Source organism: Lepisosteus oculatus, chromosome 12, assembly GCF_040954835.1.
Source record: "Lepisosteus oculatus isolate fLepOcu1 chromosome 12, fLepOcu1.hap2, whole genome shotgun sequence".
Taxonomy (NCBI): domain Eukaryota; kingdom Metazoa; phylum Chordata; class Actinopteri; order Semionotiformes; family Lepisosteidae; genus Lepisosteus; species Lepisosteus oculatus.
This window is the reverse complement of record NC_090707.1, coordinates 7,970,186-7,989,142: the sequence shown is the minus strand read 5'-3', so window position 1 is coordinate 7,989,142 and position 18,957 is coordinate 7,970,186. Positions and strand designations below refer to the sequence as shown.

The following is an 18,957-nucleotide window of genomic DNA, read 5'->3' as shown; positions in this document are numbered from 1 at the left end:
TGTCCCTGCCATCTCGAGCAGGGAGTTGTGTATCCGCTGGAGCAATCCAGTCTCTGCTCTGAGGAATGGTGCTCGATTTGTGCTCAGTATTCTTTCTGGCTGCCTGCGTGCTGTGGGATTGCATGCACGCGTGGGTAGGCCGGCCTAGGTGTGCCATAAAACACCGCCCTGGGTCCGGCTAGTGTTGCCACCAGGTACCGACGAGACACGGGTCCTCTCGGTCATCGCGGAGGAGAGCGCGGAGCTGCGCAGACAGCTGAGTCAAGGGCCCAGCAGCCAGGAAATGCCTCACATTCTTCCTGCAGTGGGAAACAAGCGTTGCTGTTTGTTGCAGACAGGATGGCTGAGATGAATACGGGGGTCCGAGGCATGGCTGCTGACGTTACAGTTCACGGAGCAGGTCTCGCCTCTGCTGTCGTTTGAAGGGAGACGGAGCAGATTTGTATGCAAACGCGAGACTATTTCCGTGCGACGTGTCGTTTTTCAGTTTGGCCTGAGAAGCTGATGTCCGAAGTGTCAGATGAGGCAGAGCAACAAAGCTGTGGTACAGTTCATACAGAGGGCTATTCCTGGATGAACCTTACCTTCACTAATGAATTGACACAGCACATTTCAGCCCAGAGGACCACACAGTGCTTGACATGTTGGAGGGGATCTCCACCCTGTCCTCTGCCCGCAGCCCCCCAGCACAGCAGATCAGGGTTTATTTTCCCCAGATGTGGAAAAGCGATGAAAAGGCGCGATGCACAGATATAGAAGCTGGGCTGGTGTTTTTGGCTGTTTGAGGAGGCCGGGCTGTTCTCGCTTTCTTGTTGTGATTACAGCTCAGTTACAGCACGCAACACGACCCAGAACAAAGAGCAGAGCTGTTCTCCTCCTGTGAGGAGCTGCAATATTGATGAGGCTCCAGCGAGCAGAGCAATGTTCCAGCGCCAAGCTCCTCAGAGAACAATGGCAGGAGGCAATGAGTCCTGATCGCCTATTTGCTTCTAGCTGACCGCTGGCTTTCAACAAGTGGAGATCTCTAAGAGATCACTTTATTGGCCATATACAATTTCTTGCATTAGGAATTTGTCTTTTTGCATTCCCCAGCTTGCTCTCCATGAGACACATAGGCACACAGGCGGGGAGAGAGAAGCTCGGGGTCAGAGCGCAGTGTCAGCCATTCATATGGGCCTTATTCAGTGGCCCAACGGAGTAGGATTCCCCTGCTGGCCACGGGATTTGAACCAGCAACCCTCCATTAGGTGCAGATCCTTAGCCACAGAGCCACCGCTCCGAGATCAGTTAGATTTGTAGTACATCATCGATTTTCACTGGAATTAGTCCTGCTGTGCGCTGTAGTACTGGTCTCTGTTCTTCGTGTCTTACTGGCTTGGACCCGAGTTGAGCTGCACTATGAAGGGAAGTCCAGCTCCCTCTGGACCCGCCTGATTCCCCTTCTCTAGCTGAAACAAGACGACACCCTGACTCTGTGGGACTCACTAACCGCTGTAACTCGCTCACAGAGCTCAGAGCAGATTTAACTGGAGCTTGCCTTCCGGCACATATCTGCATCAGGATAGTGTCAGAAAAACACTGTGTCGCGAAATTCCTTTGAAGTTGCAGGATACTCGAGTGCTCGAGAAGTGCTCTTCTCTCATCAGATGACTTTCTCTGATACTGTCAGTCAGTACCTCTGCTGTCAGCTCAGGCTGATCTGCTTTGGGGAGTTTTAGTTCAGTTTATTTTATCCCACCCCACCCCCAGATCTCCTGGAGAAGTCCCGTGTGGTCAAACAGCCGAGAGGAGAGAGGAACTTCCACATATTCTACCAGCTTCTATCAGGGGCGTCAGAAGACACGCTGAGTGAGTGAACATCTTGTTTTCATTCTTATTTCTGGTAACCATGTGAGCGCACAGAGGGTCACAAAGTGGCCCAGTGTCTTTAATTGGAAAGATTAATTAAGGACCTGCGATTGAACGGTTGCAAAGACTTTTACGCACCTTTGTGTATGGTGTGTAAACCGTAAGAGAGCTACAGTAGTGCAACACTCTAAAATCCGTCTCGTTTATACCTTTTGATCTCCGTCTCTCAGACGTCTATGCTGTGTTAACAGAAATGGACTATTGATTCCGTGAGGGTGAACACTATTACTGCAATCTAAGTACTTACCCCCATGCACCCCTATGACGTGAAATATTTTGCCAAAGCAGGCCGGATGGGGGTTTCCATGCAGGTCTGGCACTGAGCTGCTGTTTGTGCTTCCGTGTCTCCCACAGAGCGGCTGAAGCTGGAGAGAGACTTCAGCAAGTACAACTACCTGAGCCTGGACTCCTCTGCTGTCAACGGGCTGGACGACGCTGCTAACTTCAGGACTGTGCGAGTGAGTTAGCTGCTCGCAGGGAATGACTCCGGGCCCAAGGGCACAGCACTGTGGATAAGGACGGTTTCAGACAAAAGAGGAGGTCCCTCGGCAGACCGAGCCCATCCGCTAGCTGTGTGCTAACTGATTTGAGGGTCTCCCACAGTCCAAAACGATGCTGGGGTGTGAATTGGCTTCTGGGAAAATTGGCCCTGGTGTGAGTGTGTGCGCATTTGTGTCCCGTCTGTCCTGCGATGGACTGGTGTCCCATCCAAGGTATATCCTGCCTTGTGCCCGTTGCTTGCAGGGATAGGCAAGAAGCGGTTAAAAAATGGATGGATGGACAGTCGTTTTTTGGAATTTGTCAGGATTTTGGCTAGCTGGCTTGTTCCACGTTGCCACACGCTAAAGGTTTTAATGAACAAGTGTCACGTATTAGGTCCTGGGTTAGAATCCAGGTCCTGTGCTGTGTCCAGTGTGGGTTCACACAACCCCCGAGACCCCTTTAGTAAATTGCGTTGGGACATGTCCCGTATGGCCGTAGGACACTTTGTGGACTGTGCAGGTTGTGATTTGTTTGAAGGTTTACTCTAGGTGTTTGAATCGCCTCAACTTTCTGATTCAGCTTTAGAACAACCAGCTCTTGAACTAACTGATTGTCGCCCGAGTTGCTTTATTAAGATGCTGGTTTTCGCCAGGACCTACACAGGAAAGGACAGAATCCATGAGAAGTGGAAGCCCTATAAATGTCCTTTCGCAGACAGCCGGCTGCAGCCTGCCTCTGTAACCAGAGCTGAGCTGCTAACACGGTCAGGTCCAGAAGCAGTCTGCTCTGGACAGTAGCTGAATACTCACTTGTTGATTGGCGGAGGCATTCAAATATTTGGGGAAAATACAGAGCTGCCCGTCTCCTCACCTTCTCCACCCCCCACCCCCCCACTGTTTCTAATCTTCAGAACTGTTTCCAGTCTGGATGTCGTGTGATACAGTAGCTCTGGAGTTCCCTGACTCTTCCGGCCTGACTGAGCGGAGCACAGCTGCTCACGCAGACAAATAAACACAGCTCTCAGGACAGTGCAGGAGGGACAATAGAGCACATTATAGTAAAACAATGAAAGGCACACCAGGCGAGATCCTGCCTGACAGGCTGTGCCAGAGACAGACACACACACACAGCTGCCTTTAGAGGACCTCCCACTGACTCCGTTTTTATTTACTGTCCTACACGCCACTGATTCACAACAAAAAGAGTCAGCCCAGAGCAGGAAGTGGTTTTAGATTTAAGAAAAGATGCCAGGTGATTTCTAAAAAGACAGTTACTGTGTCAGGACGCCCCCCGCAAAGCTTATGTTTTACTGTCATTGTGTCATTGTGAGACTTTCTGGGATGTAGCTCCTTGCACATTTAGTTAATTGGATCTCTTCCACTGTACAGTACCATGAAACACAAACCAGAGGACATAGCTGGAAGTGAGTGTAAAATCGCGACACGGCCTTTACTCAAAGGGTTGTGGGAGTGTGGAACAGACTACCCAGATGTTCAGTTGAAGCCGATACCCTGGTTTCCTTCAAGAAACAGCTAGATGAGATTCTTGGATCAATTGTTTACTAATTATGCAACAGGCTGGATGGCCTGAGTGGCCTCCTCTTGTTTCTAACCTTTCTTCTGTTCCTGCGTATTATGTTCCTGCATATAGACCTATAATTCAATTCCGAGCATATGGCAGAGAGGCATCAGTGTCACCAGGGAGACCATGCAAACTCCACACAGACATGTGCCTTTGGCTGGGATTGAGCCACCCTGTTAGCTCTCATAAAATCAGTTAATGATTATGATGTATACATGTGTGGCTTAGATAGATAGATACTTTATTGATCCCGTGAGGGAAATTGCACTACAATAGCAGCTTGGCAACGTCAACACAGCACAGTGTAACGAAGTGATACAATAACACAACAATACAATACAATCAGTACAGTCAGTGAGAAGTGCACTAAGAAGAGTTGATCACAGTCCAGAATATACAAAGAACAAACCAGAACAGTACACAAAAGTTTTTTGTGCACATTATAAATATAAATATATTGCACAAAAAACAGTTTTAGACGGGAAAAGCCACACGTAAACAGAGAGTTTACTGTTTAGTCCAAAAACAGGTCAATGTCAGTGTTGCCCCTGCCCAGACACACAGTGGATGCGTTGTACAGTCTTATGGCAGAAGGCAGGAATGACCTCCTGTAGCGCTCCCTGTCGCCCCGTGGTTGGATCAGCCTATTGCTGAACGTGCTCTTCATTCTCACAAACGTGTCATGGAGGGGCTGGGAGACGTTGTCCATGATGGCCTCTAGTTTGGACACCATTCTCCTCCAGGAGGTCCAAGTCAGACCCAATGACTGAGCTTGCTCTTCTGATCAAGCTTCTTTGAATGGTCGTCCTTATGTGCTGTGTTTTCCCCCTGTTATATAACGAGGAGTGCGAGTAGAACCGAGCTCCAGATCTGTTGTGTAAGTCCTCGTCGGCGCAAATTAACAATGTTCTCTAACTAGGACACGGCACTTCAAAGCCAGATAACTTCTCTGTGAAACAAACAAAACGGTGCACTGAAGTGTCAGGCGGGGATGAATTATGCAAGTGGACTCGGGAAGAGAAAAAAAAATATCACATATTCCGGATGATCACGTCTGTTTTAGCTGTAGCTTCCTAATGTAAGGTGACAGTGTTCTGGTGCAGAAAGCCACTTCAGGCTGGGGAACCGGCTCGTTTGGGAGCTCAAGCAGTGGCGAGGTCGCGTTAATCAGTGCGAGCGAGGCAGCAGCTCGGCCCTGTGAGCCCACACACCTGTGTTCTGCACAGGCAGCCTTTCTCCGAAGCCAGCGCACATGGAAAGGTTAAGCTACTGCGCGATAGTGCAGCTCCTGTGAGAGGCTGCAACACAGGATTGCCGCTCGTTAAGTGGCAGAGTGATTATCCTAATTGGCGCATCCGGCTCGCTCAAGCCCTCTCATGCTGGCAGTGATGAAGACTGGTGAGGGAGCACATCAAGTCCCAGACCGCTCTCTGCTCTTTCGGTGCTGATAGCTGTTTGTTTTTTTTTATTCTGTAGCTCTGGAGATGGACGCATGTTACATTGTGCTCTGAAGGTGGTGTTCTTTTTTCTCCCCAATTTGGTTTTTAAATGAAAGGCCTGGAGCTCTTAGATTAATGCAAAAAGCAATTCTTGAGCACAACGCAGAACCTTCTGGCTCGTCTTCCTCGTGATCTGGTTGGGTTCATTATTCTCACAACTGGATTAACCTGACACTCTCGTCTAGCAGTGAAGCCTCCTGGGCTGACACCCCTGAAGCACAGAGTCAGAGGCCCTTGGGCTAGAAACTCAGTGCAGGCAGACAGACGCACATTGTCCTGCCCTGCTGATGGGGAATTATTGCCCTTCTGTAATCAGCACTTCCACCTTTGTCCAGGAACCGAGAAATGCACAAAGGAAACAGAAAATGCACAAAGATAATTTGGAATTTATCCAGACAAAAAAAAAAGCTTTTTTTTCCCCCCCAGAGTCCTTCATCCCTTGCACTTTGAAAGGCCTCAAACTGTGTCCCTTGAAATCACTTTGATATCAAATATAATCCAATGGAATAATTACATAAGATGGTGCATGAGTGAACTGCCCTTTGAGCAATACTTGTCGTTCATGTCCGGTCGCTGGGCATGTCTGTTCATGCCTTATCCCCTCTTTCTCTCTCTCCCTGCAGAATGCCATGCAGATTGTAGGCTTCATGGAAGATGAGGTGCAGTCGGTGCTGGAACTGGTGGCTGCAGTGCTCAAGCTGGGCAACATCGAGTTCAAACCCGAGTCCCGGGTCAACGGGCTGGACGAGAGCCGGGTCAAGGACAAGAACGGTGAGAGCCTCCAGGGGGCGGTAGAGAGCTCAGACGCCTGGGGCCGGATACTCATAACTAAAACAATTTCCACCCGGCGTCCATATCCCTCCCTCCCTTTTTTTATTAAATACGAAAAACTCTTTTAAGTTGCAAAACCAACAAAATGAGTAAGTTCCCTGTGTGGACTCCTGAGTTAGTGTTGCATATGGTGTGGCACAAGGTCAAAAATGTGTATTTTCTAATGGATCAAAAATACCATTGGGAAGTTACCATAGAGGGAAAGTATTTTTTAGAAAATGTGGTTTCACATGTCCGTTATTCAGTAATTTGAAACTGAGAAGCCCGACAAAGGAGGTTTTAAAAGGTCTTTAAGATCAGGTATGAACTGACAACTTGGTGATCTGTCTAGAAAATGAATAATAATAATAATAATTCCTTACACTTATACGGTGCTTTTCTGGACACTCCACTCAAAGCCCTTTACAGGTAATGGGGACTCCCCTCCACCACCACCAATACATCTCTGCTGCCCTTCGGTATTCTAATGCAAGAGCTAAAAGCGGATTCAGCATTTTAAAGTACTCTCTTGGAATACAACTGTGGGTTGTAGTTTTTTACTCTTGCAATCCTACAGTGTCACGCCTACTATCTAAAGGCACATATCAGTAAGGTACAGAAATGGCAGTTTAATTATAGATGTTCAACCGAGAATTCTCAGCTCACCTGGCTGATCACTGCTGCCACCTACTGGGTATTTAAATATCTAATTGATTGGGGCTTGTAGTAAACCAGATGAAAGATACTGTCAACTAATATTGGTCATCTTCACTCTCTAATTTCTGTATTCCCTTTCAATCCTTCCCTCCCTGGGAGGCTGGATCTATGCTGTGACTGTGTATTTTAAAAGGCATAAAAGTCCTCTTGAATCACTTGCTCTGTCTCCTGATATGTGCTGTGTAGACTTTTTCATGGAGAACATTGGTAATACCACTTGCCATACAGAATACACAGCTCTCATTTTTCCACTGAATCCAGACTCATATCTTGCGTATATCGTACATGAACAGCCAGGAGCATCTCCAGCTAACATTACAAATCCTACAAATCATTACAGATCCCCTCTGAGAATCTCATAAATGGCTTAGACTATGTGCTGGGCTCTGTCTGGCTAAACTGCGAAAACAATTTGTTTTTGCTTACGTAAGGCATTAGTCTCAAGAGCACATTCCACTGTGCTGTGGTTTGCTCTTGCCTGATGTTTCCTGTTCTCCCCCGATTTGAATCTGTTTTCAGATCACAGCAGCACAGGTCTCAGCAGCAGCACAGAGCTGTCCTGTGTAAATCAGTGTGTGTGTGTGTGAAGCCGGGGCGCAGAGACGTCTGTCTTTCACTAGCAATTTTGTGTTTGTGCCCCACCTGTTCAGCTTGTTGTGCTGTTGCATCGTGAATTGAGCCATCGTCATCAGATCTTGGCTGGCGTTGCTCCTAGCCAGTAAATGGGTGAATAAAGTAATAAAGAGTCTGAGCTGGGATGGATACCAAAAGATGCTCCAGTGGTAGAACACCTGTTGCTGCCCATGTGTCCACTCACTGGCCGCTGCCCTGACCCCAGGTGTGTATGAGCTGGTCAGTAGGAATGGGCCCAGTCTGTGTCCTCAGGATGCTAATTTCGAAAAAGACACGGCGTAGCGCGCAGCTTTAATTGGGATATGTGGGATCCAATCCAGCGCACGTGTTGTGTTTGTGAAGAGGTGTGGAGGAATTCTTTGGCGTTTGTTGTTTTCAGGAGCTGGTGGCGGCCCTGGCTGTCTGAACATTGCTGGAATTCCTGCGCTGTTTGTGCGCCAGGGTATCGGTGGCGGGGGTGCCAGGCACCCTGGCTCGCTCACACGCCACTCCGCTATCTGGCCATCTCTCCCTCTCCTTCTGAAAGAAAACAGCTTCAGGTTCCGCAGAGGCTTGGCTTGTGGCTGAGGTAGTTTCGGGCAGTCGAGTGTGCTGAGCCCGCCCAGATCTGTGTGGAATCCAGCCAAGACTTCGGCTTGCCTTGCTGCTCTGCTGTAGTGATCTGTGGACGTGCTTGGTTGTGATGCCCAGCAAGCAGGTGGCAGTAACAGAGGGGAGATCTGCATCCCCACTGAGTGAGAACTGGAGTTGGGTGGCCCCAGTCCAGTACAGTCTTCTGGGGTAGGACACTGCTTGGGGAGCCAGACAGATCCCTTAGTATGGGTCACTAAATTAGCTGAGCAAATGGAGGGAAGTCCACAGTTGATCTAGCCAGAGACAGTCCAGTTCTATATGAATGTCTCCCCTGCTCAAGGGTGGAATGCTGGATGCAGGGCAGAAGCTCAGAGCTTTTTCCTTTGCTCACTAAACTGTTTGCATGTTCGTTTTATTCCTGACCCTGAAGCTTCAGATGCCTTGGGCTTTTCCTAAAATTGCCTCATGTTCTGATTCCAAAGTGCTTGCTTGCGTTGCAGAGCTGAAGGAGATGTGCGAGCTGCTGGGGATTGAGCAGGGGGTCCTGGAGAGAGCTTTCAGCTTCCGCACCGTGGAGGCCAAGCAGGAGAAGGTGTCCACCACACTCAACGTGGCACAGGTGGGGTCAGCTGAGGGTCAGAGGTCACACACTCTTCGGGATGGCCGATCTAAAGCCATCATATCCCCTTTACAGGAAAGCGAACGAGAGAGGGAGTCTTCTTCTGCATCTTATTGCTCTGACACGTTTAGAAAATGTGCTTCTCCATTGATTGCATTTTCCCTTCATTCCCTGTTTGTTCACAATTGAAAAGGGCTAAGCTGTTGTACAGTGCCTCTTAAACTGTGACTTAATGTGATTTTTGTTTGTTGCAGGTTATTGTATTTCTTACCTCATGCTGTCCTTATCCATTTGTAATGTGAACACTACAGTCTCCTGTAGGCGTCTTGCATGCTTCTAGACACACCACACACAGATAAACAGCCTTTCTGCTTCACTTGGCTCTTCTTAAGAGTCTATAATCTTTATTCGTCTTTTTTCCTTCTCAATATTATAATGACGGTTTTTAAGGTTTCCTTTGAGACGAAGTCCTACAAAAGATGGAACATTAAGGATTATATGTCTCCCTCCAGTATAAAGTTGTCTGTGTACTTCTAAGACTGTCTCTAGAGGAAACATGCCACACTCACAAATTAACAAAGCTGTTACACAATCCAGAAACTCCTTCTGTAAACATCCGGCCACTTAAACATAAAAATGGGGGGAGCGCACTGAATGAAATATAATTCCAGCGTTTTAGAAGATCTATACCGTTGGCAAACGGCCAAAGTGCTTTAAGATGGTTCAAGATCAGCAAACGAGGATTTTTCTTGAAGCACGTTCAGATATGTCTTTGCTTGTAGTTAAATATTTAAACAGAATTAGTGGCAGAGGCAGACACGCCATCATAAGTGCAATTAGGACAGTCGTGTGGAATAGGCTTCTGAACAGGAAAGAGCCATCTTCACGTTATTTTTTTCTGCAGATTTGCATCATCCAGAGTGAGGAAGTGTGTGTCTGTTGTCTGAGGCTGGGGAAGGTGTGCTTCCTCGTTACTGAGACTGCATTGCTTGTGTTTTCCAGGCCTACTACGCCAGAGACGCCCTGGCTAAAAACCTGTACAGCCGTCTCTTCACCTGGCTGGTGAACCGAATCAACGAAAGCATTAAGGTACTTTCTTTAACCACTGTCTGGTACCGGCCTTTTCCTGGGTCCCTGGAGAGCTCCTTTTCCAAACGGGAATGTGGTGGTTGATCACTCCTTAGGAACTAAAACAAAAGGCAGAAGGTTGGGTGGCATGGTATGCCAGTGAGCGTCTGTGCCTCACGGTTTTTAGGTACTGGGTTCGACTCGGGACCGGGGATCCTTCTGTGGGGAGTCTGCATGCTCGTGTAGGTTTTCGCCGGGCCCTCAAGTTTCTTCCCACCTCCCACAGACGGTTGTTGTGTGTTGTCCATTTCTGACTTGGGACATGGGGGTCTACCTGTCAGATTTGGTGGGGGGGTTCAGGTTTCCTAGTTTGGGAATGAGCGTGAGGGGTGCTTCCAGTAAGCCCAGTACTGGTTATGTGACTGAATCAGAACACAATGAACATGATGGGTCAAGCGGCCTCCTCTCATCGGCACCCACTATAATTCTGGTTCTGGCTGCACTGACGCCCGTTTCCCTCTTGTTTCAGGCCCAAACCAAAACACGGAAGAAGGTCATGGGTGTCCTGGACATTTATGGGTTTGAAATCTTCGAGGTGAGTGCCACCCCATTCACGTTTCACATACAGGGTCCGTGCTCTCCAGCTGGGAGTTCGCTTCGGCCACACCTGTGGGTTAGAGAAGTGCCTCCTGTTCTCAGGAGGCTGTTAGGCCGGTCTGGCCTGTTTGGTTGTTAGTAGTTAATTGATCCAAAGTTCTCATCTAGCAGTTTCTTACAAGAGGCTCCTTCAACAACATAGCTGAATAGCTTGTTCCCGACATCACTTGAAGTCAAGGCCCAGTAAACATGTCAGAAGAGGGACATTCTTTGAGGTTCTTATAATTCATTATTTTTCTTTTGCTTTGTCTTTTTCTTTCTTAGCAAAGCAGGTCATTATTATTGTATTTATTTTGACTGGATATTTTATGTCCTTTTATGTTTTATGTGCACCCATATTGGGTACACGTGGGGCACTCTGAGTGATGTACAGCAACAGGGCCGCGTCTGGGATTTGAACCCACAGCCTTCCGGGTACAAGCCACGATTCTTAACCACTGCTCCTACATTTGTACAGACGCCTCTTTGTGGGTTTCCCTGTTTTGTAGCTATCTTTGTCTAGATCAGTTTGTTTAGTCTCTGTGTGTTTCTACTTCGTATTCGGCCTTAGCCGTGCCTGTTGTTTTTCTTGTGTGTATGTGAATCTGTGTGTGTGTCGGCATGTGACTGGGTGATAGGTGCTGGGGCTGTGTGTGTGCTGGATGAGGGTTGTTTCTCTTTGTCCCTTTTTCCATGAGGATTAGAAACGCTGTGTCAATGAATTGATGAAAACAAATAAAGAAAGTAAAGGGTAGGACATGTCATGTGCTGTTTCCAGCTCGGAAGTGTAAGTTGACACAGCAGGAGCCATAACAACGATAACACTCTGTACCACTGAGGCAGAAACCAAAACAGAGTGCCTTTGCTTGTCCTTCATTCCTGAATATTTTGCCCCTTGGGTCCGGCAGTTCAGACCTGCCTGTTACTGGGTGCTAGTTTTTTTCTATTTAGAATGCAGGTATCGTCTTCAAAGTGTAGGTATTTTTTTTGAGGCAGTTGTGCAGTGGCTACAGTGTCTCCAGACTGTGCTTTTTTTCCTTAAACAGAGCTGACTGGGAAGGAATGCGTTTTCCTGGTTGCTAGGGTGAAATGGCAGGTCGTGAGGGAGGGCAGGCTCTGGGTGTTAAGTTTCTGAGATGTGCGTAAGAAACGGCTCTCGTCCTGCTCGCCCAGGAGCCTTACTGAGCCTTACTGTGAGGGCTGATGGCCAGAGGCACACCACACTCCTGTTCTCAGCTTTCGGAAGGGCGCGGCAGCAGGAGCTGTTCTCCTTGCCCAAAGCTGGTTTCATGGAGTAGGCCAGCCCGTTCTGGGACCGGTGTTCATCTCTATATCTCAGATATCGGACATTGGCAGATGTGTGTTGGACCTGGTCAGACGTTTCTGTTGTAGTTCTGGAGGTTAAGACCCAGACCTAAACTCCAGCTGTCTTCAACGCCAAATTGGGCTCTTTTTTCTCACCTTTTTTTAGCCAGGGTTGTCTGGGTTCAAACCCGGGCCCGTAGAGCAAAGAAGGTTGAGTTCTGCAGGGAAGGCAGGAGCCCTTGAAGAAATGGGGTACCTGTGTAAACCCTAGAAACTTTGCTTTCGGATTTTCAGCATGGATATTATTTCATTGGACCTGAGCTGTAGGAAAGCTAATTAAGTTCACTAACTCCTACTACTGGTAACTACCCAAGTGCTGCTAATTCACAGCCCTTGAGGGCACTTTCCAGTGTTTTGTTTCTGGTATCGTTTTCATTTCTGCCATTTTTTCATTTTTTAAATGTTCCACGGGAGGATCTTCTTCTGTCCTTGAGGGTAGAATCTTGAAACTTGAAGGGTTTTCATCAAGTTTTAAAAAATGTTCCACCTGAGGGTCTGGTTGGGAATGTTTTATTTGGTACTGGTGTGTCGTCTTTGCAGGGGGACAGGAGATGGTAAGTGACCCGTTCAGTAACTGCAAGGTTTTCGATGTGAATTTATTTTAGTTTAGGTTTAATGTGTTCATCTGTTACTGCATCTGTGTCTGACGAATCTCTCTTTCTCCTTAATGTTTTTTTGGGGCAACAGAATGGCGTAAGTATGAAGGGTTTTGCAGTGGCAAAGTGTGGCTGCATGCTGCAATTGTAGTCCTTAATTCTAATCCTAATCTAACCGCCTACATGCAACCAGGTTAGCCAAAGCAGCAGTGTTTCCGACTGCCAGCTGAAAGCCCAGTCCAGTCTTGCTAACTCCTGCACTGCCGTCAGGCCAGGACGTTTATTATTTCAGCCCAATTCCTGATCCCAATGCGTCCGTCCACACTCCGCAGGGCAGCTGGGACTCGTATTCCAGTTCCATCCCACCCCTCGGGCTGGCCATTGGCAGCAGCAGCCCAAGCTGTTAGCGCTGGTCCGGGCGGTGCATCAGGAGGCTGGACAGGCCTGGGTTTCGGCTCTTCTAGAGACAGCTTTGAGCTTCCCTCGTGCCTGGCCGCCCGGGAGACCTGGCTTTGTGCAGGGGCTTCTGTGTGCGAATGGAGGTGCAGTGTCCTTTCCTGTGTGGGCGACGGAGGGGGGTCGCAGCTCAGTCTAGGGGCGCGGACCCGGAGGGAAGGGCCCGCGGCGCCGGTCGCAGCAGGACTGCGTCGGGGCTCGGGGTCTCCTCTCTTCCGGCCTAGAGCTGCCCACGGCTCCTCTCCTCCCTGCCTCAAACAGGGTACCTTCATCTTCATCCGCTGTGCCCCCAGTAGAGATGCAATCCTAACACTCCCACCATAAGCTGATGAGTTTTCAGTGATCCAAGGGGGAAAGTAATTGATCGGGGTGAAAAACTTCCACTCAACTGGGTTTCAACATGGCAATCCTGGGAACTGTTTAATTGTAATCCTGGATTTAACACTTAACGCGTGATTTAATTGCAAAATCAATGACGCCTCGATTCAGGAGGAACTGCGAGAGGCGGAGGGATTAGCCCAACTGCTCGATGGGACACAGTTGTGCTGGTAGACCAGGAGACCGGTGACCAGGTGAAAGTCCTGCGTCCATTTGTCATCATGCACACCAGCCTGATGTGGGACTCCTCTAGGGATTGTCAGCAGCGTGAGACTAACCTTCCAGAAATCAATCACACGTGGGCTCAACAGCACATTCTTCTCCTCAGCTCGGTGTGACCAGAAAGCCTCTGGGAACCCGAGGGGGCAGACACACAGTGCAGGAAGCAGGACTGTATAGGATGTGTGTTTTGTCTCTCCGAAGCCTGGGCTGATTTAGTGTAGCATTGTCTTAGAGCACTGCAAACTGTTAAAACTAGCAGTAGTTATTAGGCTTTCAGTAGTTATTAACAAATGACAGATCCTTTCAGATGGTTTAGCCTGTAACTCTTATACAGGTTAGGAGAGAACTACAATGAGCACCATTTCTGGAGTGAAGTATGTACACTAGAGGCAGGCAGCTTATTTCTAATTTTTTGTTGTAGGTTCTGTGTTCCAACATGTTATTAATTCATATCTCGCAGCTAGATCCATTGAGTAATTAAGGGTCCAATAGGTAGATAAAGCACGGGTTGGATCAGTGTCCTGCGGTGTTATGGACTACAGGAGGATTGGTGGCTTGCCTGTAGCCTATAGCCCCTGGCAGTGAATGCAGGGAAAACAGGGTTGAGAAGTCTTAGGGCCCTCTGGAGGCTGATGCCGAGTGTTGGCTCTCCCTGCAGGACAACAGCTTCGAGCAGTTCATCATCAACTACTGCAACGAGAAGCTGCAGCAGATCTTCATCGAGCTGACCCTGCGAGAGGAGCAGGAGGAGTACATCAGAGAGGTGGGAAAATGACGCTCCGAGGTCGCCGCGTCCTTCTGCTGCGTTTGCCGGAGAAGCATGTCTAAGGACGAGCATGTTCCCAGCGTTTTCTAATTTAAGATTTCGGAGATGTCCACAAAAATGCAGTAATTGGAGTGTCGTTATTTAAATAGGCCGTATGGCATTGTTGTCGGGTAATGATACGTTGGGGGCCATTCGAGAAATAAAACAGCCGTGCCGAAGCGGAGTGTCATTCGTGAGAGCTGCGCAGGTTACACGGGCAGCTGAAATGGGGCCAGGAGTAAGAGTGACCTCTGACCCTGCTCCAGTACGCTGCTCTCCCCGCCCTCGGCCATCCTCAATCTGCTCTGCTGCTGTGCCTTCTCTCCCTGCTCCGGGCCGCCAGGGGTAAACCTGTGGCTCTCCCAGCCCGTGGCGCTGTGGCGGGGTCACGCTGTGTTTGGTTTTCTCTATTAAATCTCCCAAGTATGTGCAGAGCGCTCCGACCTTTTTCCCCCGCTGTCGTTACATTCCTGGCCCGTTTCCAGCGGAGTGCATGGGAAATTGACTTGGGTTGGGGTGGGTGGGAGGTTGAGGGGAGAAGAATGGAAAAGGAAAACCAATCCGGTCTCCAGATCGCCGGTGTTGTCCGGGCCTCTGGAGTCCAGCGCTGCCTGGTGTTCACACGACTGCAGCAGCCTGAATCGCCGTTCAGTGACTCGCAGAGCTGTTCTGCAGGCCTGTATGCAGGCAAGCCTCTCTGAAGTTCAGTTTATTTGTCATATGCACAATGAAATGCTTATTTGTGTGTGTGTGCTCCAATGCAAAAACACTAAAGGAATCGCCAGAAACAAACACAGAACAGTAGCAGCGGCAAGTTGGATAACGTACAACTTTACAAAAAAAAAAATCAGACAAGCAGTGTGAATTAAAAATATCGGTGTGAGCCAGTTACAGGGGTAGGGTTCAGTAATCTGACAGCTTGTGGAAAGAAACTGGAAATCAAGTGTGTCAGTGGTCAGGTTTTTCCAGTTAAGCTGCAGTAGAAATTAATATTTTAATTGAAAATCATGTTAAATTTGGGCTAAGACGAACAACAATGAATGTGTGTTCCAAAGTTCTCTCCTGCCGAGTAAAGGTTTCTTTCCTTCCTCCACAGTGCTGATTCAGTGATGCACATTCTTACAGTTGTTCCTACAGTAAATGTGATGTTTCAGTAACCCCAGTCACTGTCTTTCTCACGCCCTCCCAGAAAATGCACTCTGACTAACTGTTTCATGCACTGCGCAATAGCAATATTCTGCCTGCTCATGTATTAGCAATTTTACGTCTGCACGAGATGTAGCACAGGCCTGGGGCTAAGGCTTGAGTGTAGGAAATTGATTCGGAAACTGCGGAATGCGTCTTCGTCAAAGAAAGTCAGACAGTGTACGAGTGTGACTGATCTTTCCTTCGGGGCTTGAACATTCTGGATCTCGGCGAGCATGGGTGCAGTTGCCAACTTTAGTATCGGCCATCGTGGTACAGTGCCCATGACTGTGTATGCACCTGGAATGTCAAGGAATAAAACCATAAAAAAATCCCATTGTGGGAAAAATCCTTAGTGTGGCAAAGACCGCTTCTGTAATTGAGTAAACATGGAGTTTCTGCGTTACCTCTTAAACCAGTCGCAAATACACCCTGGTATGTTTGGTGGGGTGGGATTCATTTTTGGTGGCTGCTTCTTGATTAAAGGATTGAATTCGAAACTCGCTACTTCGGTCGGATCGATCGCCTTCTGTTCTTAAGTCCCTGTTTCTGTTGCAGGGGATCGAATGGACTCACATCGAATACTTCAACAACGCCATCATCTGTGACCTGATAGAGAATGTAAGTGTGGCTCTTCGGGCACTTTCCCTCTTGAGCAGTAACCCTCTCCACATGTGCAGGTTCTCAGTGATTCACTGTACACAAAGACTCGTGAGACCAGTTTAGACTAAGTTTCTCGTTTTTTGTGTAGCACATTCCAGTAGAGTAGTTGCTTTATTACAGGCAGGCGCTTTAACCATACTAATACATTTCTTACACTTTGGGGAATCCCACTGCCACCACCAATGTGCAGCCAGAGTGCACCAGTACTCTCCCTACACACCAGCTCTCAGTTGGGAGAACAGAGCGATGAAGCCAGTTCAGAGATGGGGATTATTAGGAGGTCATGACTGGCAAAGGCTGGGGGAGGAGGTGGGGGGTTTGGCCAGGACACCGGGAGTAACACCCCCTACTCTCTTAATTATCGTCTCATCAGACAAGTGTGACACCTTCCTGTCTCTCCTCTCCCATCTCTCCCTCCCCGTCTGGCGGTCTCGGCAGAACACGAACGGGATCCTGGCGATGCTGGACGAGGAGTGTCTGCGCCCCGGCACGGTGACGGACGACACCTTCCTGGACAAGCTGAACACGGTGTGCGCCGAGCACCAGCACTTCGAGAGCCGCCTGAGCAAGAGCTCCAAGTTCCTGAACGACCACACCCTGCCGCACAGCTGCTTCCGCATCCAGCACTACGCCGGCAAGGTACTGCCCCTGACCCTGCACGACCACCCCAGCTCCGTAACCACAACATACTGCATATCTGCGGAGCCGTCGAACGAGCAGACCCTGCCGACAGTGAGCATGAACTGCAAACACTGACGGATTCACACGTAACGTACCCCTGCTGGCCCTGCTCAGGGAGGAAGCTCTCCCGGTTGGGGTAGCGGGTACGAAAATTCACCCACTTCCCCCCAGGTTACTTGGGGGTTCGGCTCCTCACGCGCAAATCGGAGGCGACCCTTTCTGAGCCGTTGTGGGGACACAGGCGGAGAACGATGATATGGCAGCGATCCGCCTACACCTGCCCTGGCAGGGTCTGTGAGTGATGGCAGGAGAGCAGAATCACAGGCTTTTACTGCTCTTTAACAGAGCAGGAGAGCGAATGGTGCAGCAGCGCACAGTGTGTGAGCTGGAGAGAGAAAGGAACCTTCCCCTGTTTATATAGCGGGAGAGAAACGAAATAATGGAAAGAAGTCTTAAAACCCTCTAACTCAAATAATTAACGTAATAATAATGTAACGTAAACTCTGCTCACCTCAAAACATTTCACTAAGCCTCCCACACGTTTTTAAGTAAAGTCGAATTTGCGCAAACAACCGTCTCTCCAGACAAGAGCGGTGATCTCTTCCAGAGCCTCACCTGGCAGCCTTCATCCCTCATTTTAGCAAAGCTGATTTTCTCTTTTTTGATTCCTCACAAATTAAGACCACTAAGAGTGGCTTAGAGCTCTCTTTTCTGCTCCCAGCTTCATTCCTCATTCTGAACGGGAAGAACCCATTTTTCCCCAGAGGTGTTGCTGGGGAATGGCTGGGAGAGAGAATGCTCCCCAGGTTGCCAGCACTTGTAATCCTTTGAGAAGATTGTTAATTTTAATAAATCGGGATAAAAATTAATTGAATGGATTTATATATAAAGGTAGCTTAATAGAGAGACAGGCGACTAGATACCAGCAGCATTTTAGCTTCTTTAATGGGAGGGGCTACCTTTTACAAGGCCCGCCCCTACATAGAACAAGCCAATCAAGTGGAGGAAGCACTGTACCGATGTCATGTCAGCTTGCCGAGCCCAGAGCAGGTGATTCGTTTGACCCAGCGGCTGCCTGTTTGCTTCTCTGCGGCCGGCAGGTGCTGTACCACGTGGAGGGCTTCGTGGACAAGAACAACGACCTGCTGTACCGCGACCTGTCCCAGGCCATGTGGAAGGCCAACCACAGCCTCATCAAGACCCTCTTCCCCGACGGCAACCCGGCCAAGATCAACCTGAAGAGGCCGCCCACCGCGGGCTTCCAGTTCCGAGCCTCGGTGGGCACGTTGATGAAGAACCTGCAGAGCAAGAATCCCAACTATATCAGGTGGGCCAGCAGCCGCCCCGGTGCGAGCCCCCCCTCCTGCTGAACGCGCCTGGGCTTCGGCAGAAATAATACAGCGAGGGAGCAAACCAGCGGAGGGGGTTTGACACAGCTTCCCTCTTGTGCGCGGCAGGTGCATCAAGCCCAATGACAAGAAGGCGGCCCACATCTTCACGGAGTCGCTGGTGTGCCACCAGGTGCGCTACCTGGGCCTCATGGAGAACGTGCGCGTGCGGCGGGCGGGCTACGCCTTCCGCCAGGCGTACGAGCCCTGCCTGGAGCGCTACAAGATGCTCTGCAAGCAGACCTGGCCGCACTGGAGAGGCCCAGCCAGGTGAGGGTGCACTCCCAGAGTTCACTGGGCCCGTATGTCTCCTTAGCACAGCACTATTGTAATTGTGTCGCATTAGATACCCTCTCGGCTTCTTGTCTTTTCTGAAACTGCGTCGCCGTGCTTATGCGAGAAAAATCATTTTGTTGCATTCCTCATCTCTGCTGGATCTGCACATTCAGTGGTTTTTTACATGGACTTTCTGGAATCCTGGCACTAAATACTGTTCCGAAACGGCAAAGCCCTTTAAAAATAAAAGTAGCGTTCTCCCCCTCCTGAACGCGCGTCTTTCCAGGGACGTGTCAGACCAGAGTGGGAAAGAGTCTGAACGCTCGCTGCACTCTTTAAGATCCCGTCTCGGGGCATCACGGCTACATGCGAAGTGATCTTGTTTTACTTCAGCTGGAGCTTTTTGCTGGCTCTG

At 49.1% G+C, this 18,957-nt stretch overlaps 1 protein-coding gene across 6 annotated transcripts in view; it reads left to right on the top strand.

Annotated features, from left to right (window-relative positions):
- The window catches only part of myo1b (myosin IB), a 95,805-nt gene that overhangs the window by 59,518 nt on the left and 17,330 nt on the right, over window positions 1-18,957 (top strand). For all 6 annotated transcript variants that reach the window (XM_069197218.1, XM_069197221.1, XM_069197220.1 and 3 more), the window contains exons 8-18: window positions 1,750-1,848; window positions 2,263-2,366; window positions 6,095-6,242; window positions 8,705-8,823; window positions 9,826-9,912; window positions 10,421-10,486; window positions 14,203-14,307; window positions 16,093-16,155; window positions 16,636-16,836; window positions 17,979-18,205; window positions 18,336-18,536. In XM_069197218.1, coding sequence (XP_069053319.1) covers window positions 1,750-1,848; window positions 2,263-2,366; window positions 6,095-6,242; window positions 8,705-8,823; window positions 9,826-9,912; window positions 10,421-10,486; window positions 14,203-14,307; window positions 16,093-16,155; window positions 16,636-16,836; window positions 17,979-18,205; window positions 18,336-18,536 — 1,420 coding nt within the window. The remainder of the gene's footprint in view (window positions 1-1,749; window positions 1,849-2,262; window positions 2,367-6,094; window positions 6,243-8,704; window positions 8,824-9,825; window positions 9,913-10,420; window positions 10,487-14,202; window positions 14,308-16,092; window positions 16,156-16,635; window positions 16,837-17,978; window positions 18,206-18,335; window positions 18,537-18,957) is intronic.